General features: G+C 43.9%; 1 protein-coding gene across 5 annotated transcripts in view; it reads right to left on the reverse strand.

Moving 5' to 3' along the window:
* The window catches only part of sulf1 (sulfatase 1), a 75,815-nt gene that overhangs the window by 14,504 nt on the left and 34,133 nt on the right, over positions 1-27,178 (reverse strand). Inside the window, exons 2-10 of one of the 5 annotated variants that reach the window (XM_058633337.1) lie at positions 20,845-21,082; positions 8,598-8,897; positions 7,624-7,863; positions 6,896-7,047; positions 4,257-4,426; positions 1,181-1,331; positions 917-1,092; positions 648-776; positions 91-147 (exon numbers count right to left, since the gene is read on the reverse strand). In XM_058633337.1, coding sequence (XP_058489320.1) covers positions 91-147; positions 648-776; positions 917-1,092; positions 1,181-1,331; positions 4,257-4,426; positions 6,896-7,047; positions 7,624-7,863; positions 8,598-8,772 — 1,250 coding nt within the window. In that variant the 5' untranslated portion in view covers positions 8,773-8,897; positions 20,845-21,082. Of the gene's footprint in view, positions 1-90; positions 148-647; positions 777-916; positions 1,093-1,180; positions 1,332-4,256; positions 4,427-6,895; positions 7,048-7,623; positions 7,864-8,597; positions 8,898-20,844; positions 21,227-27,178 lie in introns of those variants that run through there. The other 4 variants (XM_058633329.1, XM_058633353.1, XM_058633361.1 and 1 more) reach the window with 4 other exon arrangements.

Here is a 27,178-nt window from a genome sequence, read left to right on the forward strand (position 1 = left end):
GAAATGTTTTTGAAGTCTGTGTCACACAATGCTCTGCAATGACATGGATGTGCCTGTGGTGTGGAGAGGGAATAAAGAACTCGAGCTTACCCCCTTTCCACCAGGAATGTGTCTCTCCAGACTTTGGGTTTCCGGTTGGGTTTGAATCTGGGAAGACAAAACGCATCGCGTTTATAGAATTCATATGGCCAAAGTGCACTCGCCATCAACTACAGTATGTCGGGCATACAGCTTGCAAACTTTATGGAAGTTGATCCACTCTTTGAGCATTCGATGGATCGTCTCACTGCTTTCCGTTACTATGGAAATGTTTTCTAACAAAACAAAGAAACTGATGGTAACGACGCCCTTTCCATGCACAGAGAGTAAAGAACGATGACTCTGTATGCACACAGGAAGATTTTATAGTGGCTTTGCAGGAGAAAGGATGATTCAGCTTACAAACAAATCCATAAAATGAACCTCAGTTAATCTCAGCCAAAGAACATATGACAAATTGCCCTGAACCCACTTAATGCACAGCTGGGAGTAAAAATAATCCTTTTGGTTATGAACACATGCATTCAATTATGCACATAACATGCAAAATGTGCAATTATTGTACAAAATATAGATTACACAGCACGGCCTGACCAACTCATACAGACCTATTGCCAGTCCTATCCTGCTCCAGCAGCTTAAGTATGGACTTGCCGTCCATGTCTGGAGGGGTGTCAAGCCCGGCGATGTGGAGGATCGTAGGAGCTAGGTCGATGTTCAGCACCAGATGAGGGTTTCTGGAGATGTGCACACAACATTAAGTTTACTTTAGTGAAATAATATGTTCTGAAACACATACAAACTGTAAGAAACTTTGAAAAGATACACACTGTATAGTACATGCATGACCTTTGTGATTTCAGTTACATGTACTCACACTGCCCCTGCCTCCACGTTGGGTCCTCTCAGGAAAAATGGCACACGGATGTCAAAGTCGTAAGGCATCGACTTGCCCTTAACCAACCCAAACTGACCAATGTGGTAGCCATGGTCGGCTGTGTAAATAACGTAAGTGTTCTCCAGCTCTCCAGTTTCCTCCAGCATCTCATACACCTGGGTAAAATGAAGAAGTATATAAAGGTTATAATAAAAACGTAGAAATATACAGTTAAAAAAAAAAAAAGGTAAATAAAGAACATACCTTTTGCACCGAGTCATCCACAGACATGAGCGTCTGCAGCCTTTTCCGGTGGAGAAAGTTGGTGAACTCCATGTGGATGGGTTTCATGGGGCCTGTGTACTGCATGATCCAGTGTTTGTCCATATTTGGGGCATAATTGTAGCTGGGGGTACTACGATGGCACAGAAGAGGAGGGGAAAAAAAGACATTTGTATTAAGGTTTGATGGAAACAATGGTCATTGAGCTCAGAATCTCGACAGTGCATGTAACAGCTACGAAGAGCTCATTTACAACCCCCCGAAAAAAACCACCTGTCTGCTACTTTTCACGAGCTACTGCTCGGTAACAGGTGCCACAGTTGTCCCCTGCCACTGACACGCATCAATAGCTACCCTGTTTGTCGAAGGAAATGTCTTAATGCTCGGCAGCCAGCACCTTTGCTGTTTTTCCACACCTCTCCCTGACCATCTCTCTCCCCTCACACAGAGACGAGAGTCTCCTCGCTCCACTGCGCTCTTGGCACGGACAAGTCATTTGAGGGTTGGCACATGCTTAAGAAAATAATGGGCCCCAAAGTCATGTTTGCAACAACTTCTGGAACCTAAAACCCGATAGGTCATGGTCATTTCACATGAGGGAATAACAACGAGAGGATAAACAGCAGTGGGAGGGAGAGGTCATCTTGTTTGTGGATTTAAAGATGAGGAGAAACTGCTCACTCGTCTGTGGTATTAGCTATAAAGTAAAGGAGGAAGGCACACCACAGGCAAATATTGCAAAATTGCAATTTTAAGCATAATATAATCATATGTAAATAAGGTGAAAGTGAAAACCTCTGAATCTGGGTCAGTTTCAGAGCTGTTAATGTTGGGATGTAATATGGCAATAACTGATGATTTTTATTCCCTTTAAAAGTACTCTATAAACACATTCCATCTACAAATAATCAGTATTAACAGTAACTTAATGAAGACCTGTGATGGGAGATCGTAATTGAGTGAGCTGCCTTCTGCCCTCATTTCCGCCTATTTTGTGAGAAGGGTGAACTCTTCACCTACCTGGCCAGGCGGTCTAATAAACCCCACAAAGGGGCCTGTCTCTGGGCAATTGGACATCATCGTATGGAACTCTGGGCACAAGGGAACCAGGAATGCAGGGGAATGAAGCCAGACCATAGGGGCCAGTCACACACAAGTCAGTGGCCTGTTGCCATATAAGCCTTGAACTATTCTTCACCTCAGGATACCTCCCGACATTTTAAAACTTAACATAGACAAATCCTGATAAGAATCCTGATCAATTCACTCCCTGCTATGGAGACTGTCAGAAACCACAACCTCTGTAGTGTTTAAAAGAAGTGAAACACCTACACTAAAGAATGTTAATGACATTAACATCAAACCTTCCCCCTGCTATTGTTGCTGTCAGAAGTACCTACGCTTATTTGATTTATGGAGGCAGCTCCTCCTCCTCCACTGCCACGCAGTCTCCTCCAGACACCGTGCATTACACAATAGCTGCGTGTGTGATCTACTGCAAAAAAAATGACTGGCCAAATAAAGCTGTACAGTCATATCTTTCCATTTGTGGAAGGATGCCAAACCTCCTTGAACTCATAATGGAACGATGTCAAAAAAATATAATCACAATGTATGAAGGCATTTTGCTCCACAGCCACTGAGTGTGTGGGAAAAAAATGCTCTTTCCATATCGGTTTTGAAGGCCTGTTAACAAACCCACTCCTCCACGCTGAGTACCTGGGCCACTGCAGCAACTATTCCACATATTCCACACACACTGCACCTACACAAAATCACTGAGGCAACCCATTCAGTCACCCTCGGGCCCCAACTCCACCCCCTTCACCCGAGGGCTCGGGGTAAAAATAGATTAATAATGTCACAAAGGGTGTTCCACGGCACACAATGCATTCTTCTCATCCCAGGAGCCGAAGGGAAAAAACGACTGATTGATATGGACAGGGTCAGGAAGTCCTTTGCGAATTACGCGCGAGGGGAGAGGAAGGGAAGGGAAGGGTGGACAGAGCAGAGTGGAGATGAGAAAACAAGAGCAGACACTGTAGACACCGCGGGAGAGATAAAGAGACAGTGATACACGGATAGAGTGACAGACACAGAGAAAACAGACAGTGGGGAATGTTAAGTGGGATAGAATGAGAGGAAACACACTGAGCAATGAGGAAGAAAGGAGCCTGGCGGCCTTGAACCTCCTGCTCCTCTTTGACACCATGCCTCCCCCCGCCTTGTGTAGAAATGCACCCTGGGAGCTCGCTGGAGTGCCTACCAAGAGATGGCAGGGCGCGTTGCCATGGAATGAACGGGAGTATTGCAACGCCGCCACAGCTCGGCGATGAGAGTTGTGGCAGGCCAGTGTGAGCTTGGCATGCGCGTAGTGCTCGGTACAAAAAAAGGCCACCGCTGATCTTCTCCAAGGTTTGAGCCTCAGCTATTCTTGGATAATAAATTATTTGGATTTCACACGTGCTGAGTCGTCACCCCAAGCAGCTTTTCAGCGACCCGTCATTGTTGCGAAATTAAAGATCGCGCGTGCTGTAATCACTTTTGGTACAGCAGATCATAAAAACGCTTATTGGGTGTTAACGAGACAAATTTGGCATGCATACTCATACGGTAACTCCTAGACCGTTTGTGACCATCATGGGGAGGATAAAGCGGTAGAAGATAGATGGGTGGATGGATGGATGGATACCGGAGAGCAGAGAAATAGAGCTTTGCACCCATATACTTGTCATTACGGTAGCCCCGCAGGACTTCCGTGGAATGACCGTCCACAGACAAGATTCACCAGCACGTCACACATTTGTGACGTCAGCTTCTCAGTACTGTCATTCCTAAACTGTTGAATAACAGCCAGATATTAAAAGTGAACGTTATCTTGGGGAAAAAGAAGCAGAAAGGGGCAGAAGCACTCACTCGTTGAACTTTTTTTGACAATACTAAAGCCATAAAATCAATATAAATCCCGGCATGGTCATAAGAGGGTTCAATTCCCATGCATTTAAGTGGCTGTGTGTTTTAATGGCTGCAATAATGCGAGCAGGTTATTTTAACTTACATGTGCTGAGAAGCATTCGGGAAGTGATCGGCATAGTGAGGCGCAGAATCTTCCGGGCCATGAGGAGCGGCGTGACTGATGACCATCATCACAGGACGGTGAGGATACACCTTTTTCGATACGCGGAAAAAGTTGATGCTGTCGTTGGTGATCAAATCTGTGAAATAGTCCTGGGGGGGAGAAAAAAAAAGAGCAAAAAGCAATATCATGAATAAGTGCCACAATCTACAGGAGGCTAAAAAATGAAGGTGGAACTGGGGGGAGGAGGGGGGGGGGGATGCAAAACAACACAAGCCTTGATAAAAATTCACTCGCAGTCCAATCAACATGACATGTTGTTTTCCTTCGTCCAGTCATTTTCAAATAAATGGAGAGGGGCCAGTGGGGATATGAACTGGGGCCATTGAGTGCACTACACTACCAATCTGTCGAGTCAACAGCTGGCAGCCTGCCGGTGTGTGCGTGAGTGTGAGTGCGAGTGCATACAGTACGTGGGCTGTTGCTTCATCAATGAATCTCTGCACTATTGAATGTGACACCACTTGGTGAGAGGAGCCTGGTGCGCTCAAATGGTATGTTGTTATGACAGCTCACAACCCCACAGTGCCTCTATCCATTCTCCTCCTCCTGTTTAGCCTAATTTGATTTCATTGGTTCTCTCTTCCCACAGATTGACTCGTGGAGATAAGGAAACTAAAATCAAATCAGACCCAATAACCTGAAAAGCTGTACGCCTCACTAATTATGAGGAAAACAGATTTGATGTGAGAGGGGTACAAGGTTCTGAATTCCCCGGATCCCTTTTTTAGAGGCATGAGTGTGAAGAATACGACTGAATGGATGAAACTGTAACATTTTCTACAGTGTTGTAACATCACACAATTTGCAGACATATCGAAACTTTTATTGTAGGCATGGCGGAGTGTTTTTTTTGTTTTTTTTTTTTTTTTTTTAAATGTACAGTAGATCACACCCTTAACTAAAACCATGACAGTCACTGCCAAGTTTCCAGCAGCAAGTTAACCATTCTACCTGCAGTTTTGGCTGTTGCTGCCTGGCATGCAACATGCGCAAGGGAGTGCCAGGTTAAGAATGAAAGGGTAAAGGGTGATTTCCCTGAAATGTCAGATGTGGGTTTGGCTGATTCATCCTGTCTCTATTAATAGGCTTTATAGCCAGGGCAGCTTTAATGGTCTGGCAGCTGTACATGCCCATGGAGGCTGGTGATTGTGTGCACATGGCAAAGCGCTGCCATGTGCACTTCAAAATCTGAGCCACTGCTGCGAAGGCCTCTGGCAGGTCAGAGGGAAGTGACAGTGTCATGGGGAATGCCCGGGCACCAGCTATGACATGGTCCGCGAGCGGAGGGGTATCACTTTTCTCAGAACCATTTGGAGATGATTATTAGTAAGTGGCCGCCACATAACACAGACACATTCACACATGATTTAATTTCCGGGTGGCATTAGAATGTGATTCTGAAATGTTAAACCTATATGGGCAGGAAGCTGGGGTTTTCGGCTAATCCCTGATCACCTCAAACCATTAAAAACATTAAATCTGGCTTGCGAAACGGGCTGCTTTGTGTCTCTATGACGGTTGTCTTCTGTCATGGAATTAAAAGGAAAAACAGTGAATGGATCATATTCTCATCCTAAATGGCTCGCTAAACAAAAGCTATAACCTCGATGAACTCATCCTCCCACAGATGGAAAATCAGATGGGATGTAATTGGATGAAATCACCGGGTAAGTGCCTCATCTAATAACAATGACTCGGTGTGCCAGATGTGTGGACTATCATGATCTTGTCGCCCAGTGTGAATCTAAAAATGAGGATTTGTGGTCGACCTAGTGGTGGCAAGCTGATGGGTTTTGTCAGTAAACAGCAAATAATGTAACCATTTGGTGTCAAACCACGTCTGCTGACAAAACACATGCCATGTAAACACCTGGGCATCATCTCGTGGGTGATTTTACACCTCAGTCCAAGTTGGCAGAGGTGCAGCAGTCCAAACATTTGTTTGCCCATCTTTCAGGCAGCCCATCTTGAAACCTGACATGTATCCAAACTCTAAACCCACCATGTGGATTCCTCATGTACTCAGGAATATGCTACCTGAACAGATATTGGCAAGGAGCCGCAAAAACAAAACTGACAGCTCTGCGAAAAACATTTGGGGGAAGATTGATGACTGGTGCCAAGCAGGGCCACAAAAAGACAGTGTAACCTCAGAGCCCTTCTCCGGAGTCTGACAGTGATAAAGTGAAATTTATCCTACTTTTTTTTTTTATTTTAATTATATGGCATGTAGCAAAATGTCATGGTGACACAAGAAGAGAGGAGGAGGAAGGGGGCAGAGAGGCAAAGCATGTTCAGGGTGGTATTTATCATCTTCTCCTGAAGATGCTTCAATTCCACAGGGTCTAAATGCCACCTCCAGTCACTTTCCCTTTTAATTCTCAAATGAAAATTCCTGTGAGCCTGGATCATGACACCGTGACAAGTGAAGTGTTTTACTGTCTATATTTATCGGTGAGTGGAACCTGTAATTTGACAGGCAACGTCTTCACACTGAGTCATAAATGGGGAAACAAATGAGAGATTGCACTAATAAGTCCCTCTTGGGAAACACATACCTTGGCAAAATCGGCACCGTGTTTCTCCTTGTACCCATTCCGACAGACGGTGTAATTATAGAAGCGGGAGTTTTTGATCAATCCGACCCACTCGCGCCACCCAGGAGGGATGTAGCTGCCATTGTACTCATTGAGATACTTGCCGAAGAAGCCTGCAGAGGAGAGGTGGAGAGAAAAGGACACATTATTTCAAATAGGTAGTCTCAGGCACCAGGGAGACATTTCAATTCGTTTGCTTATTCATATGAAACTCTTAATTCTCTGTGTCTGTGTGAATCTTGTGTGCGAGTACATGACATACTGTACAACGTTTCTTTGCAGACCTCCTTTGCCCTGGCTTCACTGCACAGGATTCTCGGACAGGCTGGGCAGGAGGCCAGCCTGTCCCAGAGACGGCTAATTGCAAACCAACACATCAGCACAAAAACCCCAGGCCGTGCTACAAGCCTTAGGACCCCACCGAGTTGCCCAATCCAACGCCTGCCCATCACCGACACAAACACTGTCTGATAAGGCACTGTAGTAACTCGACATGTTTATCGTGTTCGTATTTCTCATAGCAGACCGGTAGAGGAGGCTAGCTTAGGGTCAGGAGAACATTTGACCTCAAAGTAACTAAAATGCAGCTAATATGGGTGGAATCATCGTTGTATGAAAAGTGCAGTTTGAGTCACTTCTTATCTTTAAGTCACACAGTGTTGCCGAGGTACATCTCCATAGTCACCAACCTGTTCTGTAGCCGGTGTTGTTGAGGTAGACGGCAAACGAGCGTGGCTCGTGCTGCAGTTGCCAGGAGGGGGACGAGCAGTTCTCGTTGTTGGTGTAGGTGTTGTGGTTGTGGACGTACTTGCCCGTCAACATCGAGGATCGAGACGGGCAGCACATGGGCGTGGTGACGAAGGCGTTGGTGAAAGAGGTACCTCCGTCTTCCATGATTTTACGCGTTTTATTCATCACCTGTAGAGAACCTGGAGGGTGAGGTACGAAGGTCAGCGTTAGAGGTAAAGTTACATAACTTTTTTTTCACCTAGGAAAATACTATTGAATTGTCTATTTAGAAAGGTAACCTTTTCTTTAGAGAATTCTGAGAGGCAGAATAATTACAGTTCAGCAGTAAACAGTAGAGCTGAAAGATTAATCGATGACTAAATTAATCCACAACTATTTTGATAATCGATGAATCGGTTTGAAGCTTTATTCATGATTAAACAAGATTTTCAATTGTTTAAACTTCTTAAATATGAATATTTTCTTCATTTCTTTGCTCTGGATAACAAAGAAATCATTAAAAGTCAATCATTTTGGTTTGTGGACAAAACAAGACATTTGAGAACATCATAATTTCCAGGTTTGACAAACACCGATCAACATTTTTTAAGGTTTTCTGATATTTTATGGACCAAACGATTAATCGAGAAAATAATCGACAGATTAATCGATTATGAAAATAATCGTTAGCTGCAGCTCTAGTAAACAGGCCAGATGGCCATTCAGCTTAGGCTTATGGCCTCTAGTTAATATTTCATGTGTGGAGGCAGAACACATGAACACAAAGACAGTGATTAGGACAGCATAGACTGAAGAAGAAAATAGAAATGTCACAGAAAGTTAAATATATATATAAAAAGGTTTTTGTAAATAAGGAACAAATTGAAAAGTGTCCTGGGTTTCCTGGAATTACAGGACATATGCCAGGTCTTACCCAGCTCAACATCCTGGTCGTCAGTCATAATGAGAATGATGTTGGGCCGGATGTTTCTGCGGTCTCTCTGGATGCGACCCCTCAGGCTCTGAGCCCTGGTGGTGGTGAAGGCCCCGCTGCCTGGAGCCCATTCCAGGGAGAGCAGGGCAAAGCAGGCCAGCCACTGAATCAGCATGGTGCCCCGAGATGACAGGCGACAGAACAGTTAGATGGAGGGATTACTGGAGAAATGAGGGGAAGGAGAAGAGGTCCAGTCGGGCCGCTCACTCACACCCGGGCAGCTCTCACAGCCGTGGTCGACTGAGGAGACAGAAGGGGAGAAAACACATGATGTCACAAAACGGAACGGGGACTGACATAAAAGAGAAATAAATAGGCAATTTTAATGCAGTAGCATAGAGAAACACATTAGAAGGACGGATTAAATTATTTCTAGAAACATTTCAGCATATTTACTTCACATTAATTGAGCGCATCTGTCACAAATCACACTCAAACATACGTTTATCCATGAACAAAGAAGCCACAAAGGATTGTTCCATGCTTCAGCCCTCGAGGTCCACCAAGAAAAACTTACCCAACAGTTCAAGCACATGTTGTGTGCTGACACAAACCTTGTCAACATCATCACTTCTCACAACCTGAGCTAAAATTAGGAAACGACTAAATTGTAGCAACCCAAGCAAACATTTTAAAACAACAAAAAAATAGCAGTCAAGATCTAGAATCACGTCTCTCACCTCAGGGAATCCCATGTCTTTATTTTATCTGGTCTTTTCTCGCTCTCTGCGTCACATATCTCACACGCACACAGAAAACTCTCCATCTACAAAGCAGTTGTTCAGCTCAGAGTCAAGAGACTACGCCATTGGCTGTCCGTGCTCAAACACCCACGGCCACTCTCCCCCGTGAGCCAATCACCGTCCACCTTCCACCCGTCACTCAAAAGTCACTCCCCGGTGAGTCAAGCGTGACAGAGGGCTACTGGGGAGGATGGGACCACACTAGGGGGGGGGAGGGAGTTAGAGGGTTGGGGGGCACAGGAGGCGGAGAGAGGGTTCCGCTACATTAACCCCAGTGCCACTGTAACACTTTGGAGATTGGAGTTATAATGGCATGGTTGCCCATAAAAAAAGTTTTCACATCCTTTTACTTAATGCCAATGAGCAATATAAAGTTTATACCAATCCTTATGTCAGAAAAACAACGTTCATAGACTTTGGTCATCGTGCTTTCACCAAAACACATCACAGATTTTTAATATGTATCTATAAATCTTCATGACATGATTGATTGCATGAAGTCACGCAGACAAAAATGCAGATAACTTTGTGTAACAACAGTATCCGTGAAAGAATCCCTTTTGGCTACAAGACTGAACCGAGGTGTAATGAATACTCCATCATTGCCTGTGAAAAAAAAAGTGCCTTTTGGGCAACAATCCCACTGAGTGGCACCACACTGCTCACCATTCTGAGTTAATGGCCTGAAAGCAAATGGCAGGTATACGACACCTGAGCCCTGTCGAACCTCACCGATTGCCAACCCCCCCCCCCACTCTCATTTACACAAAGGGCCGGCCCAAACTGGCAAAGACTTGATACTACAAGGATCTGATTATTATTTGAGACTGATACTTCATGGCAGACGCTGTAAATAAGTCTTTAGCAAATCAAGAAATGCAAATCATTTTTTGTCATTAAAGCATCATGTTAACAACTTAGCATTTAGTTGCCTCTTGAATTCACATTGTTCCCCCCACTTGAATAACTAGACTGTGTAGACCAGTTATTGTCGGTCTCAACGCAACATATTTTATCATGCAGTATAATTTCCAGAGATCAGACCTAGCATTTCATGTTTTTTTTTTGTCTGACAAGCAAATCACAAATCATTTTTAAAAAAAACAATATAACCTCTTCCAAACAAAAGTTTGGGTGAATAACAAAAAAAGTAATGCTCTTGGCATAACTCAGAATTGCTTATATGTTCTTTCCTCGACTGGTTGAATGTTGCCTATGATAAGCAGAGCCTCAGACTGAGCTTCAAGAGCACTTTGGTCAGTCCTGCATTTTAAACGGGCAGCGTTCGGGCCAGCAAGTCCAGTCATGGTGACAGGCTTGAGCAAACATTGGCGCCATTTGGACAAACACCCCTCCAGTGCAGGGTGGTAGAGTGCACAGAAACTCACAGTGAATTACACACACACACACACACACACACACACACACACACACACACACAACACAAACTACTGTACAAACAAAATCATAAGACACTCTCCCACAAGAGCAAATTCTGCTTCAGCGATGGTCCAAATCCTCCTACATAAAATGGAAATTTATCCCAGAAACAATAGCCACAACCCAAACGTAAAACAAATTTGAGTCTATTTCTGTCAACGTGTGGAAGACGAGATGAAATCAACAGTCAGCGGGCGAGATTGATGTTAGCACCCAGTGTGGATTTAAATTCACATGCCAGTGGTTCGGAGCAATAGCCTCTTCTTACAACTTAGAGAAGTGGCAAAACAGACAAGAGGGCTCATTGTGGAATCTCACACGAACCTTGTGGTGCTGATGTGGTTAGCTACAGTCGTATCAATAGCCACCCTGTCTGAAATTACTGAGATGGCAGGACTAATAAAGTGCCACACACAAAACGACCGGCGGGACACGGGCCAGAGTTGTGCAGGCAAAACGTCAGAGATGTAGCCACGAATGAGAGCGAGACTTCCCTTTGTCCTTCGGGTTACCTCTCATCCTAACTTAATTTGGTCTGGAAAAAAAGGTCATTTGAAGTTCACTTATAAGCAAAAAAGGATTTTCTGGAGAGCTCCGTGTCAGCAGGAAGATCGTTTGACAGCTGGCAACCACAAAGTACATTTCTATCCACTGTTAATTCAAGCTACAGCTTTAGCTCGACTACGCCATTCATTTAAACTACTGTCCTGGTCCAAATACAAGCACTGGTGGGGCATCAGTTTATTGACTGAATTGAGTCTGCCCCTTCTATGCTAGGTGGCGATATGCTCCTTTTCTGCCCAAAAGATGTCCCAGCCTGAACCTCACCATAATTTCCAGGTTCAAGTCAGGAATGGGAACTGTGGCGCACGTTAGTCTGACAGAAATTGTACTATAGCAAATTTCTCAAAGTCTGTTTCAGTTGGACTAAGACCCTTTTTTTCCCCTGACGTCATGTGAACGTACAAACTATTTATGATCCAAATCATTGAACTGTCATTCAATCATGTCAATCATTGAAAAATAGGAGTTATGTAGTACATGGAAACATATGTATAAATTGTGTTGTACTGAAAACTCCCGTCAGGGGAAATATCAATCTTATCTCTGGATATCCGCTTCAGAATTGAGTTGGAAAGCACTTATATTATCCAGATTGAGCAATTTAAATACCTCTCTAATCATCGCTAGTTATCAGGATTAACTGCCCGAGATTAGGCGAATTAGAGCCGCGTGTTTAAACAGAGTTTCTTGTGAGAATGTTGTTTTGTACACAAACTTGAAGTGTTGTCCGGAGTTCTTGCCTTAAGGCACACTTCAGGATGAGAGGCAGTGCGGAAGGTGCTCAGTACAAACCACTCCAAGCACTGTTGGATGTGTTCTCATCCACTGTAAATACACAAATCTTAACATGAGAACATTATAAAAATCTGAAAGTTATTATATACTTGGCCTCCAAGTCTCTTCTGTTATTGCCAGTGCCTCTTACATGCCTCCAAGATCAGAGTTCAAATGCATATTTACAAATTTCATAAGCCCCCTGAGAGCCCTCTGTGAGAATAATGTTTTGTGTCATTTTTATAAACACTTAATTTTGAACAGCCATTTACTCGTATTTATCTCATCTAGCATTTTGTAAGTTAAACAAGTTTCTTTATAACATGTGTGGAGCAGAAAAGAAGTCGTTCTGCCTGGACAGAGTCGCGGGACTTTAGAGCGTACACTGTTCCTCCTTCCTGATTGTTTTGGGGGATTAGCGCTAATGACCCTTTAAATGAGCCTTTACTGTACTCATGATTAAGCTGGGGGAGCAATATAGGGGATGGATTTGAGGAACGTAAAATGCCCAGGGGTTCAAAAGGACTAGAACAAAAAGGCCACTATCAAATTTTTCGTCCCACAGCTGCCAGATACATAAAAGATGTGCAATTTTCAGATTAATGGACATCAACACGAGGGACTTTTAGCACACCTCAACACCCCACTAATCTTTACTTTCATGCCAGTGGCTAGTTTTTTTTCCCCCTACATTTCAGAGCTCTTTCATTTACTCTTCTTCGGCACAGGCACCCTTGCTCAGTGATTGGGTACAGCTACAAAAACAGCTGTGCTTTGTGTGCCCGAAATGAAGCTCAACATAATAGATTTGCTGCTTGTGTAACCATCCAGGGCAGTGCTACTCAGCTGGCTGGCTGGCAGTTGTGCCCTCCTGTTCGGGCCCCTAAACCACACACCCTGCTTCACCCTGACCCTCCTCTGACCCGAATGGTAATATGGCTTTGATGGTGGCTTGTTTAACCTAACCTCAGCCACCTGAGGCTACCCACACACAGGGGTTAAGAGGGGAAACTGAGGGAAGAAAAAAAAAAAAAAAACTAAGTGCAGGGGTTCAATACAGAAGTAAAATGGTCAAAAAATCTTGTAAAAATGTTCAGTCCGTGCATTCACCATCGGTCATGGGAAAACAGTAGAGAAACTGAGAGAATATTAATAAATTCTTCAGTGAAAAAAGAAAGATTGACTGCCATGAATCCATGCATCACTTAAAGCAACATGTCTGGAGGTGATAGGGTTCACTTTCCCAAAACAAGATGCAAGTCGAACACGAACCAGATGCCATGCTCCACTTTAGTAAATCACCCATTCATAAAAGGACCTCGCTATTAAGGACAATGGCAATTTCAAAGTACCTCAAATCCCTTCTTAGTTCTCTGCATTTTCTCTCTCTCTCATTCTTGTTCCCGCTCTCCATATGCAGTCCATTTCTATGGCAGCAAAGTCACAGAGGAATAATGGTAGAGTGGGGAATTAGACCGATGGCATACTTTGAATTCTGTAAGCTGCTCTGTGACCATAGACTGCATGACTACCAATAATGGTTAAAAGCCTTTCAGTGTACGGTCATAACTCGGACATTTTTATTTCCCGTTTGTGCAAAAAACTCCACACACACACACACGACAGAATTGTGACAGAGTGCAGATATTATACATGTTCAGTTGCCAACTGATCTGGAAACAATGGCGAGAAGATAATGATGGAGAAGAGAGCATGCTTTTTTTTTGTTGTTTGCATTTTTTAGCGTAGACTCACCTCTCTACATTTCTGAAGGGAAAATGATTATGGCGAGGACTTACATTAATACTGAGGTTCATCCAAATACTTCTGTAATACCAGGAAATTCAGCTGGTTAGCTGCCATCAGGACTGATGAGGAGTTTTTTTTAATACTGAAGAGGGCCTGTGTCAGGGCACGCTGCCCCCACTCGGCCAAGGGCACCCACCAAAACCCAGCAGTTGACCACACTGGGCTCCCTGAAGGAGAGCTCTGTCCCGGTGCACTCACTTGGCTTTGGTTGCACACTGGGAACAGGCTCAAAACCTTAGTGTTTTCAAACTCTTAACTTCACTGATCTGTTTGACCAAAAAGCCCAAATTGGTGGAGGTTCTATGACAAAATTCCAGAGAAAAAGAAAAAAACCCAAGTGCAAAGCTGTGAGGCAAGCTGTGAGGCAAGATCACTGACTCTTTGTTATTTGTTGGCAACAACTGGGTTTTACCTTGATAGGAAGAATCCATGTAAACAATACAAACCTTCAGATGTTGCAGGAAATGATTGAAATGATTCCCATCCATCAGTATGCAGTGTGTTTGGGGTTTGGGGCACAACGCAGGCCACTTTAATGAGGAAGAATGGCCTCAATTCAGTGAAATGTGAACCTGGAGTGGGCGCATTATTCATGGCTTTTAGTCAAACCCCTCATGTTTCAATCGGCCCTGGTAAGAGACTCTTTGTAGTGCCAAGGCTGCCAGGCCACCTCATCAATATTATGGATACATCTTAGTGTATAATTAAAAGAATCCCGGTCCAATTGACTTCAAAGTGAGAAATGCTTACGGGCCACGAGGTGGTCTGCTGGAAATCATGAGGGGGTTTGAGCCAAATGATTACAAATCACACCAGGTCGTTTCACAAATGGGGAAAGCTGTGTGTATTTATTTGTACGTCAGGGGTGTGTTCCTGTCCTGGAGGTGGTCTGTATTTTTATGCCCATACCTGGAGCTACGAGCATGCTTTGTATATTTGAGCAAAGGCCTCATGCTGCTACATGACGAATAGGGCTCAGTGTCATTGGCATCACTCACACATACACGTCATCATTATGTTCAATGCCCTGGTGGAAATTTAACGCACATTAAAATACATGGACCTTAACGTTTTCTTCTTTTTTTTCCCCCTTCTTCCTAAGATGAGCACTGTTTTTCCAGGAGGCTTGGTTTTCAAGTCATATTCCAATTTATAAGAGGAAAAGCAGATTTACCTACAAAGAGGGTGAGGAAAAGGGGCGAGGGGGTGTGGGGGTGGAGTTGCGATGTGGGGGTCGAATGAAAGGGATTTCAAGTGTGGTGTGAAAATGTGGAATCACAATCAAAGGATAGGCAGCCAAAGTCATCACGAGAGGGTAAAATAACCACTTTCTTGTGAAATCCTCTCTAAAGCTACGACTGGAAACCATTTGCGATGGACGATCTTAGATTAATAACATACAGCACATTTGTATTCCTCCAGCAGCCACTTTCTTGTCAGAAGCCACACTCTGATCAGAAACAGTCGATCAGGCTGCGAGAGAAAGTCCAGGCAGTGTCGGAGCGAGAGGGAGCAGAACATATTGCTCACTCACGGGTGGCTTTCGTGTCTCTTTGACGTGTCGACTATACCCCAGATAAATTACTCCTTTCACCACAAAAGAGAGCTATGGCAAATTGTTTCAATGGGTTTCCACTGAGGTAATTGTCAAAAATAAAGAAATTGACTTCTTTTCCATGAATTCAGCAGTATGGTGGCAGAGAGAAAGAGAGATTTATGTTTTGTTAAAGCTCTGCAGTTTACAGAATTTAACAGCCCTGTAATTTTTACCAACTACTGAAATGAAACGTGTGACTTGAATTCTCTTTCTCGTGTAATGGAAAGTAATGAGAAATTAAGAGGAAATGGGCTTTTCTTAATGCACTACACCAATAATTGTTAGATCTAATTATAAATGTGCCGTTATCGTACTTCAATTGACCTCAAACATGTTAGACCTTATCGAATCAGAGCGATCCACTGATCCATAAAGGCATGTACTGCTGTGAATGAAAAGTCAACGAGCAATCCACTCTTAATTGTTATCTTAACCACTTTAATAGAGCACAAACCGACTCCATTCCAAGTGGCAATAATTATACAGAAAAATTCCTCAGGGGTGGGACGGAGGCGGCTCAGTCAGCGAAACCTGCTCGAGTTGTAGTGCTGCTGCCTGTGCATGAAACCAAACACCCCTAAAATGTGGAGCATGTGTAGGCATATTCTCCGAGAACTGCAGACAAACATAGACCATGAGAACCAGCCCGCGTGACCCTGGACGCCATAAACAAACGTCCCCATGGCTGTGACACACCAATACGATACCGCTCATAAAACCGTATTTGTTCGATTGCACCTGTGCCTGCTCAGCACTCGCCTCTGTACACGCCAGTAGCTCTGTATGCGTGTGTGCACTTGGATATCGAATTCTCCGTGTGTGTGTGTGCATGAGTCACCGACTCGAACAGTCAAGAGTAAGAATCAGTCAGACTCGAACACAGACAGACACGTAACCTGTAATTTCTAAACAAGGGAGCTCTTCGTTCTATTGCCTCTGGCTCACTGTGTGGCTTTCCAAAGCATGCAGTAACGTCATGTGTAATTGAATCAACTTTATCCTCCCTGGTTTAAAAATTCCACATCTTAATGTATTTGTGAAAAGGTCTCAAATGTGATATCTTAAGACGGACTAATTAGCTTACAAAGACTTAAACGGGAAGTTCACCCCCGACAAGAATGCTTCCAGTCCTTTGCAGTCGAGCCAAAGTTGAAGGAATGCAGTCAATACATCATCCCAACATGCTCGAGAGATACAAGCCAAACTCCACTTGCCACGGGCAAGTTCAGGGAGATAATGTATGCCATCCAACACTGGACCTTGTCAGTATAAACAAAGTTATTCAACCTTCTACTCTACAACTGTTCAAAGATCCAGTGTCCACATGGCAAAGTCAAGCTGTTCGAATAAGGGCGAAAAGGACCAGAGGCTACCAGTAGCACATGGCCAAGTCTATACACACACACACACAGAGGCACATGGACAGAGGAGGGGAGTGCTGGCAGAGGCTGAATGTGTTTGTCCGCTCTAGGGGAGAGGAAAAGAAAGGGAGCAGAAGAGCTGAAACAAACGCATGCTGGCTTCTATTAGTTGAGCTGTGGAGCGGGATGGAGGGGTGAGGAAACTTATTCATTCTCTCTGCACCCGACCCAACTCACCCCACCACGTCCATTCCCATCCCTTCAACCCTCCCATCCCATTATCTCCATTCTGGAAAGGCAGTGGATGAAAGGGACAACCCCCCAGTGGCAGCACTTCTCCCTCCCAAACTTAAGCCCACGAATTCTGACGGCTGCTTAATTGTACGTGATACCGACAGGGCCCTTTCTCTTTCAAATCTAAAACAGATTGCTTCTCCCTGGGTAGGGGATTATTGGACAAGAGAGATGACAAAGCAAGGACAGTGCAGCTCTCTGGGGGGTGGACGACCGAGGGGGGGGTAAGCTTGTGGATAATGTGTGTATGTTCACATTCTTCTGTGTTTTCTCTCCTCTGTACATGCCACAAGAAGATTATGTTTGTGTCCATGTGTTTCAAAAGTGCACACGTGTATGTGACAACTGAGAGCGTGTGCACAAGATCCAGGCCCTGATAACAACACGATCTGGTCCCTCCACTTCAGACACTTGCTGTCCTTCCCTCTTTATCACATGTTCACACCTCTCGCTTTCTCTTATCTTTGCCTCTTCTACTTACACCCTCTTCCACTTCCCCTCTCTTGACCCGGCCTTTGCTTTGTCCCTCTTAAGTTCGTGCTGCATCTACGTGCGGGGACATTTGAACAAGAGCAGCTCTGGGCATCACAGAGAAGCATTTTCTTTCCCTTCTCTCATTCGGTTATGAATTTCTGTGCAGTTTTAGTCACTGGCAACAATCTCACATCTTCTCTCACTCCATTCACCCTCATGTCAACAATTAAAAGGGACCCGGTCGGGGGGTCAGTGCTGGCTGTTGCACAACCTATTCTTCACAAAACATACATACTTTTCTTCCAACTAGTAATCAAGGCAGAGTCTGAAGACAAAAGGGGGACGAATGCCAGATGCATAAAAGGAAAACATCAGACATTCCTACCAGAGATGAGCTGGATGTGATGTTTGCGTGACCTGACCTTTACTGCACAAATGAGAGACTGAACAAACACTTGGGGGTGCTATTGTGAGCTCCCAGATACCCCAAAATACATCTATGATGTGTGCGCCTGTGCTCGTTTCATTTCCCTGGAGATCTGTGCTGTTAAGATGAGAACACTCCTCATTTAGGGCCTGCATGCATGCATGTGTGTGTGTGTGTACTGCAACTCCATGGCAGTGTTTGATCAGTGGGGACAACAAAGGCACTGAGAAAGTGGCTGACTCATCTAAAGATAGTCTCTCTGTCTTCCACATAAATAAAAGCATGCCAAATGCTCACTGTTCAAATACCGGCCATTTGCAGTGATAGGGACTGTGCAATCTACTCCAGCTCTACTATGCAATCAGACTGGTATAAGGAGCACTATCATTAAGCTGAAGAGATAAACAAGTGCCAGAGGAAATCTTTTCTTAACACGCTTGCACACAAAAGAACTGCAGTTAAATGGCATCTTTTTTCTGTAATTGCAAAAAGGTGAAAGACGCAGGAAACAGGATGTTCCACACGTCCTCCACTGAAAGGACCGCCTTCATAATACACCGTATAGATCATTTAAATTATTATAAACAAATATTTGATCAAATGTTCCTAGGATCAACTCGATTAATGAAGTGGCTGTCACTGTAGGGTCCAGGTACAAAGGTACTATTAAACTGGAGCGATGGGAGAATCGTGTCAAAACTTATTCAGAATATATAAATGTATAAATATATATATAAATATCTTTATTTGAAGTAAAAGAGAAAGAATGAAAACCTGACCTTTAAAACACCTTTTTTCTCCATGCCTGCAAATACTGAACACCATTAAAAAAAAAATCCTGTTTTATGCTTACAACACTTACCATACTCAAAAGAACTAATTACTTCACTGACTCATTACACACAAACACCGACACACACAAAGTACATTTGAACGATGGCAACGCCGCAACTAGAACAACGTTTGTCTTGGCAAGCAGCTACACCCCCCCGCCCCAGCCCCCCAGCCCCCCCAGAACCTAATTATTTGCAGCAGCAGCTGCTCATGTTCTTGTTTGTAACACAGTGAAGCTAAACTGTTTAAAGGATCTCCCTTCTCCTCTGAACTGGAGGTCAGTACAGGGCAGTACAGCAGCGTTGTGTGCTTGTGTAGGGTAATCAGAAAGTCTAGGTTGAAAACTCAAGTGAAGGGTGGATTTATGGGTCTGACTTGTCACTACTGAACACCTTCGAATGAAGGTGCTCCATCTTCTTCCGGACTGCTGAATAAGTAGCACTAATTATCACTGCCAGAATATTAACAGCTTATGAGTGTAACCCTGTAAAATCAGTCTTAGACCAAGCCAAGGCATAATAGTGCACGAGGATAAATACATTCGATAGTTTTTAAATGAACTTATATTGCCTCAAAAGTCAGGAGAGCAGAAAGATATTTCTGTGTAGGTTCTAATTCATCTAAGTCATAGTTATCTAAAAATTTAAACGGAGGAATTATTTGGAAATTGGAAAGGAAATCTTTTACTTTAACTTTGCTGCCTACAATGATTCTAGCCAAGTTCTTAAACTAGCGATCCAAATGTTTCCCTCACTGATCTGCGTATTCATTGCACATTTTCACCAGCCTTTAAGTTCCAATCACAATCTATTGGTAGCTGTGTTTTAAACGCTGCAAGTAACAAGCAGGAAGTGTAACTTTGACTGTTTTACCAAGGTAAACACCAAGTCATACAAGAGCAGCTTTCACCCACACAACCTCCCTCTCCTCTCCTGTCCTGTCCTCTCAGCCCGGCTGCTCTTCACCTTTCACAGCTGCACAATCTCCATTTGCAAACACCTCACAGACACACACACACACATTATGCAGGCACACACATACACACAGTGCCCGGAGCGAGGTATAAATACTATACATCATATCCCCACTGCGCCGGCAAGTTTCCCTTTTCACTTGACTTGAGTTAAATAGCTGGAGAGAGGTGTGCATTCCCAGAGTCGCTGTTTAGCACTGACAGTTTGTCCGGGGAGGTGCTCTTCAGCAGTTCATCCATTTAGCGAACACTGACACAATCTGCCAGAAGTGCACTCTGAATAAGATTTATGGAAAAACGTATCTGGGCCGAAGTGAGGGAATGTTGAGTGCCACACTGAGTCTCTGGGACGTAGAAAAATTGCCATTTCATTCCCCCGTTGTAAGAACTAACAACATGATAGTTTGTAGGTAAAATAAGCACAATACGCTTTCAGAATAAGAACTTATAGAATCCTTTCAGTGCCGCACTTCATTATACAGCATACTTCTGTAATGACAGCAGACTTTTTCAAAGGACCGGAGGGTAAATTAACAGATGGGTGCTCATGTATTTGGGGGAAAAAATGACATTGATGGAATGCGCTGCCTTCTAATCCCCGGAGACGGAAGAATTTGCAACGGAGGGAATTCCTGTCATTCAAGGGGGAAACTATGAAGTCCTGTACTCACACACACAGAGCTGCTGTACAGGGAAACACAGACTCAGTGCAGGAAAAAAAGCTCAGTCTGTACAAATCCCTACCTTAAGACACCCCAACTCCTGACAGTAAGCTGCATGAGAAATGTTCTCCTACCTGAATAAACTAACAAGCACTGACATTGCAAATTACGTGGAAAGAAGAAGAAAACACAAATGAAAAAAAGAAATGAACCAAGTGAGAGAGTTGTGCAGTACCTGAAAGGCAGGAGAGCAGAGCTCTGGTTGAGTGAGAGGCAAGGCTTGGATTCCTCTCTGAGATTTCTCCTCACAGCTCCTGCACCGGGTCTCCCTCCGCTCATGGAGGGGTTTGTGTGTGTGTGTGTGCTGGGATGTTGGAGTTGAAGAGTAAGGGGGGGACCACACAGCTCCTGGAAGACAACCTCTCTCTTCTAATCCTCTCTCCAATGTGATGACACTCTCTAACCTCGACCATCTGTTGAAACACGTCCCAGAGCAGTCAGCACCGCGCTGTGTCAAGAGCCCCACTCCCCTGCCCAATCACAGGCCGGCTGCTGGGTGGCTCCTCGCTGCCAGGAGGCAGGGACAAGGACACAGCTCAGTGCAGAGGGAGACACACACACACACACACACACACACACACTAGGAGATGGAAGCAAGAAAACCCCCAGTCATCGTAACCTGAGAGCCAGAGTAGGAGGAAGGGACCAGGAGAGTGAGAGGAGTGGACAGAAGAGGAATGGGAGGGGAGACAGGGAAAGAGAGCCGGAGCAGAGCGAGACGGAGAGAGAGTGAGAGCGCTTGTTTAAAACAGAAACGAAGACAGATGGAGACAGGCTTTTCTCATACATAGCCGGTGATGTTACTGAACGATTCTCACACAAAACACAGACTAAAAAGACCCATGCATGCAAATCCAACGTATCTGACTCTCTGTCCCAGATCCCGCTCCTCTCCCTGCAGCCACAGAGCATGTGGTCAAAAGAATAAAACTTAAAAAGCAATAAAATTCTGTATTGGCTCCATGGTGGGAATGCTGTTGGCACTAAACTGTTACATCTGCAGGCACAGAAGCACAAGCAGCAGCCCTCACACCTCAGTGTGATAAATCCTTACAGTCCCACGGCTGCATTCCTGCCCTTCACCACCTATTGCCTTAAGTTAAAAGGAAGGGCAGAGGGGAACACACTAAAATTACAAAGCTGAGGAAAGAGCAGGCTATAGGGAGTAGGAAAAAGGAAAAGAAGTGAAAGATAAGAGCGGGGGGGTATGCGTTTACGGCTAGATGACAGCAGATTGATGAGGCAAAACATCTATAAGTTACCATCAGCCTCCAAACAATAACGCCGTTACTGCAACATTTCCTAAATTAATCAACCAAGTCTTGACCCATTCATGCAAAACACAGAGAACATTAGGTGAGAAAGGCTGTCACATTAATCATTTCGGTGAACCACTCTCCCACTCGCTGATCCATTAAAAAAGGATTACGAGTCCCTGACGATATTCAAAGGCGACTTCAAAGAGGGGAAAAACCTAATGAGTTAATACCCATTTGATATCCAACAGCATCACACTGATTTAATCAAAGGTGTGAAAACCCAAAGAATGGCTTCTAAATGGTTCATTTACATGAAATAAGCTGCCTCAACACCCTGGGCTCTGTTTCAAGTTGTTCTTTGATGACTCCCATTAAGTCCAAACAGGTTTACAGACAGTTGTCAATGAAGACTTGACCCCAAATGTATTTATTTATGTATTTCAACTCGTAAAGAAGTATTTATTTAAAAAAAAACAACAAAAAAAAACAAAACAACAACACTGTAACATGGTCACTATTTTCAGTGGATGCTCCCAGTTACATTCCCCTCAGGTTTACCAGGATATTAGATTAAAATAAACAAAGCCTATTTTCACCAGGGACACGCAAACCTTTCCCCGGTTGGACTGATGTTAGAAACAGGGGCAGTAGTGAGGGAGAGAAAGGGCTGTGGGGGGAAAGAGCTCAAATTAGATTAACTAAATTCACAAAGACTGTCCCCAGCCCCTCCTGCATGGACACACAAACCCCAACCCATACCTCCAACCCAAGTCCCCATTCTCACGGCCGAGAGATTTCCAAAAGACCTTCAGGCAGGCCAGGGGCGGCCAAATCCCCGGGCTCTTTAGTGGATTAAAGATGGCTGCCTTACTAAGGCAGAGGGGCTGTTTTTTTTTAGAGGATGAGCACAACTGTAAACATCATAAATTCATGCAGGCAGCAGAGGTTATCAGGCACAGTATCTGGGAGGAATTCATACTCTCCAGCAAGGCCCCGTGTAGGAATCAAAAACATTTCAAGAGGTGGAAACCGGTCATCTAAACTAACAACAATGGACTGACGTGTGATTTTGCATGACCACGCTTAATCTCTATTTTCACTTCCGCTGAGGAACACAACAGCAACAAAAGCAAGTGTAGAGGGAGGTCTATAAAACGGCCTCGTTTTATGAATGAATGAATGACCTGCAGGAGGAGGGGGGCAATGATTCTCCACTAACCCCCATTCTTCCGAACCTCATTTCACCAAGCTTATCAAATTTATATCTAACACAGAAACTAGTTTAATGGGGAATACTTCACTTGTATTTACTTGTAGCAAAGCTTTTTTTCTTGTGGCTCTTATCCCAGATTTATTCTTTAACAAAAGCCTTTTCCGTCCAGCTTTCCTGCCATCAGCTGGGCCTGCAGGTGCAGGCAGAGGCCAATGTTGGGGGGCTACTCGGTTCGCTAGTTCCATTCTCTACAGATGAATGAGATACACAGGGGTGTCATAGCTGGGATCCTGCTTCTGTGCGAGTATAGAGCACGAGAACTGAAGCTGGAGTGTATCTGCGCGATGGTGAGGGCATTGCCTTTTGCGACGCGACATTATAAATATGAAGCACATGGCTACTGATATGCCGTCTTTCCACAGTGATACTTAGGTTACATGACTCATGGATTATGAGATCAGAGCAAGGTGCTGCCTTTGCTTTAGTTCTGCTGGTTTCTTATGAGCCCACAAACTCCAGCGAGTTAAATCAATGTCATTTCAAGTTCACGCTAGAGGACAGAGGCCATGGTGGAGGAGGAGAAGGAAAAGGCAGAGTGGGGACAGGAGCCTGGCCGAGACAGGGGGCATCGATAGTAAAGGACAAAATAGAAGGATGAAACGGGGAAGAAAGGAGGGCTGGCCTCTGTGGTTCAGTGACAGCTGAACATGCATGTGGAGAGAACTCTCCGCATGTCACCCTCCTGCTGTGCCGTGCATGTACTCATGGTCTACGTGACTTGACACGCATGAAAACCACATATGCGTGTGGACACGCATGGCAGCATCTGAGACACGATAATGAATAAAACCAATTGTCAAATCCCTATAGAAACATTTGATCATAAAAATCTATTTTAGGATTGACCAGTATTTTGATTATAGTTCTTTTTACATCTTGTTTTTAGTTAGTAAGCATTAAATGTAGTTAGAGATTTAGATGTAATTATCAGTTACAGGGGACACTAATAGTTGTGAGTAGCTTCAATGAGCCTACGCCCTTATCCTGGTCTTCACAATTAATAGAGTAATGTATGTAGATGTAAACATAGTCTGCGCCTACTGATTATTCACTTCAAGGGTAACAAACCATACATTGGAATAACAGTTCATCACTTCCTAAAAGGTTGCCAGTCATTGCTAGAATAAACACAATGACTGACACCTATTCTTGAAAACCCACCACCAGGCAGTTAACAGGTAGTGCTGCAAACAAAGTGAGTATACTGACACATAATGAACCCATTAGGACTCACCCAAGATCAAACGTTAGGTCATGATAATAGGATTTAAAAAGCCTAATCGTAATGATATCAGCTAACAGACGACAGATGTCAGTTGTGCTACCATCTCTGTAACAGATATTGACATCAATATAAAGAGTTTGAAAGTCTTTAAATTGAAGATATTATTGTGTTTTTATAGAATAAACTGATCCTAAGGACTTTAACCAACAACATTTTATTTGTTCAGCAGTTAGCACAATTATGGTTTGCGGATAACTTAAAGCAGAAGTGACTACCCTTCACTGAAAACTGTTGTTTCCATAAGCCTTGATGGCTTAATGTCGCAATCACACATGTCCTACCGGCTTCCCCAAACTACATTTGACACAACTCATCTGCTGCTCATTTTTAAGTAAATTACCAGTTTGATTTTCAAGCAAAATATCAAAAGACAGGTTGTTCAACTTTCACATTCAAGTATCTAGTTCAGAAGGAATGTAGTCTTATCGTTGACTGGATAATTCTTGGCGAGAATAAAGGTAAGTGCATCCAGATTTCAAAATAACAAACAAGTGTCAGAACAGACCATAATTCTTTGGCTCCCATTTGCTGCCAGACACTATCAAACACACAGGAAGTCTTACTGATCAAGCCTTAACACATTGTGGGGAAAACAAGGGGGTAGCCCATGTATTTTGAATTAATGGAACCGTTTTTAAATCTCAAAGTCTATATTCAGATTATGTTAATACCACGCTGGAATACAAGCATAAAATACCTTTTAATCACTTGCTTTTCCAAACATAAAATATTTTCAAACCAGTGAAAGTTAGCAGAATAAATCCGGTAGAAATGTGTCAGACCACCCAGGGAGCCAATTTAAAGTGGGATTAGGACCTTCCACAGAAGTGCCAGGGAACAGACAATGGGAGAAACCAATGCTATCATTCCCCTGATCTGTTGAATCATAAGATGACAAAAAAAGATGATTTGGAAAAGGTCTTAGGGTTCAGTAAACGGCTGGGAACCATAGCTGTAAGCCATGACGAAATGAGATAGATAGACCAAGGAGATACTGATCACACTCTCCCTGGGTCAAAGTAAGATGAAAGACATTCTGACAGCCGATGTAATGGGAGTCGTGTAGTGACCAGGTTCCACAGACAAACCCCCAGGGATTTATACACTGGAATTCAGGGTGTAGGAATAACAAACATTAATACCATTGGTTGCAATTTCTCCGTTTGTTTGCCATTTGTATTCTTTTACCGATTCTAAGACTGAACGTGTTGAATGCGGATGCTCCAGGCAGGTAGGATAATATATTGGACTAAAGTGTGGGATCAGGTGTGCATGTGTGACACACCAGACTGATGCTGACCTTCTTTTTTGTATGAATGGCACAGACATGAATGCGTGAGAAAAACTCCTCCACAACTCTTTGCTTGCACAAAACAGGTAAATTATACTAGAGCCTTGAAGAAACTACAGGGGTGTGATTCTGTGCGACGAGTTAATCTGTTTAGTATAAATTACGACTTAGCCTCCACCTGAATATGAACTCTGCTGCTGGCCTGTCAATAAGCCAACGGCGTGATTTGGTCTCTAATGAATAATTTTGGAGTCGAAACCACATTCTGAAAGGGTTGGTAAAGCATATCAGTGACCATGTGAGTTCCTTTGCAGCCAACAGTCTCCACACCACCAAACAACAATGCCTTCAACAAATAATAATTCCCTTTCATACCCCGGACTCCACAGACTCCACTCAGTCTCTTGGGTAATAAAAAAAAAAATCTCCCCAAAAAGTGTTTGTTTGCACCGATAAAATCAGGCCAAATCTTTGTTAAATGTTCAACCCAAATAGACACGGAGAGAAAGCCATAATTGTCACAGAGCCGGCGTCCAGCTCCTTCCTGTCTCAGAGGAGATTTTCAGAGTCACATCCTCACCAAGTGGTGCTCCGTGTCCGGAAGCCTGACTTGCTAATCCTCTCAGGCAAGACGGTGAAAGGCAGGAACAAGGAGAAGGAGGGAAAGTGGGTATGTGGGAAGAAGGGTCCATGTATGCTATAACATTCAAAACGCCTGGTTGAAAATAATCCCATGAAGCATGTCGCCAGTGACCTGTTGAGCAGGAGAATTAGGATTTGCGTAGAGTACATAGACTCTTTTATGAGCCTCTCAGAGGCCTTAACTTGCCCCAAGCGGTGATAAGGACAGAATTTTCATTTGTCAGCTGAACGAACAAGGGATATCAAGTTCAAATATTATGGCATGTTGACATGGTTTTTCCCCCAACCATCATCAGACTTTTCACACAGCATCCAATACGTATGAATGGAAAAGGGAAATGCTGGGTAGTCCACTGCAGCGCTGGTGTTCACATGGAAAGCAGGGTACACATGCGACGTTTAATTAGAATACAAACTTTTTTTTTTTCCCTGTGACCAGTAAGATGAAAACACAGGGATGTGGATGTGGCTTTTAACGGGGTGTTTGTTGGGTTCCTAGGCAATAGGAAGCGCTGCGGCTCCATGTGATTTGCGATTTGCACGAGGGTGGGAAGGGAGGCCTTTTAATCTGCGTCCTGAACTTCCTCTCACTGGGAGAAAATCAGTAACATTCACATTTCACCACGACACAACTGTACAACCACAGGGATGTTTGTAGGCCACACGACTTAAGTCATTATTTGGACAAGAATAGGTGAAGAGCGCGACCCTCCCCTTCGTAAGGCACTCTCATCCAGTCTCCTCTCACCACTCCCTTGT

The sequence above is a fragment of the Solea solea genome, chromosome 1 (genome assembly GCF_958295425.1).
Source record: "Solea solea chromosome 1, fSolSol10.1, whole genome shotgun sequence".
Lineage (NCBI taxonomy): Eukaryota > Metazoa > Chordata > Actinopteri > Pleuronectiformes > Soleidae > Solea > Solea solea.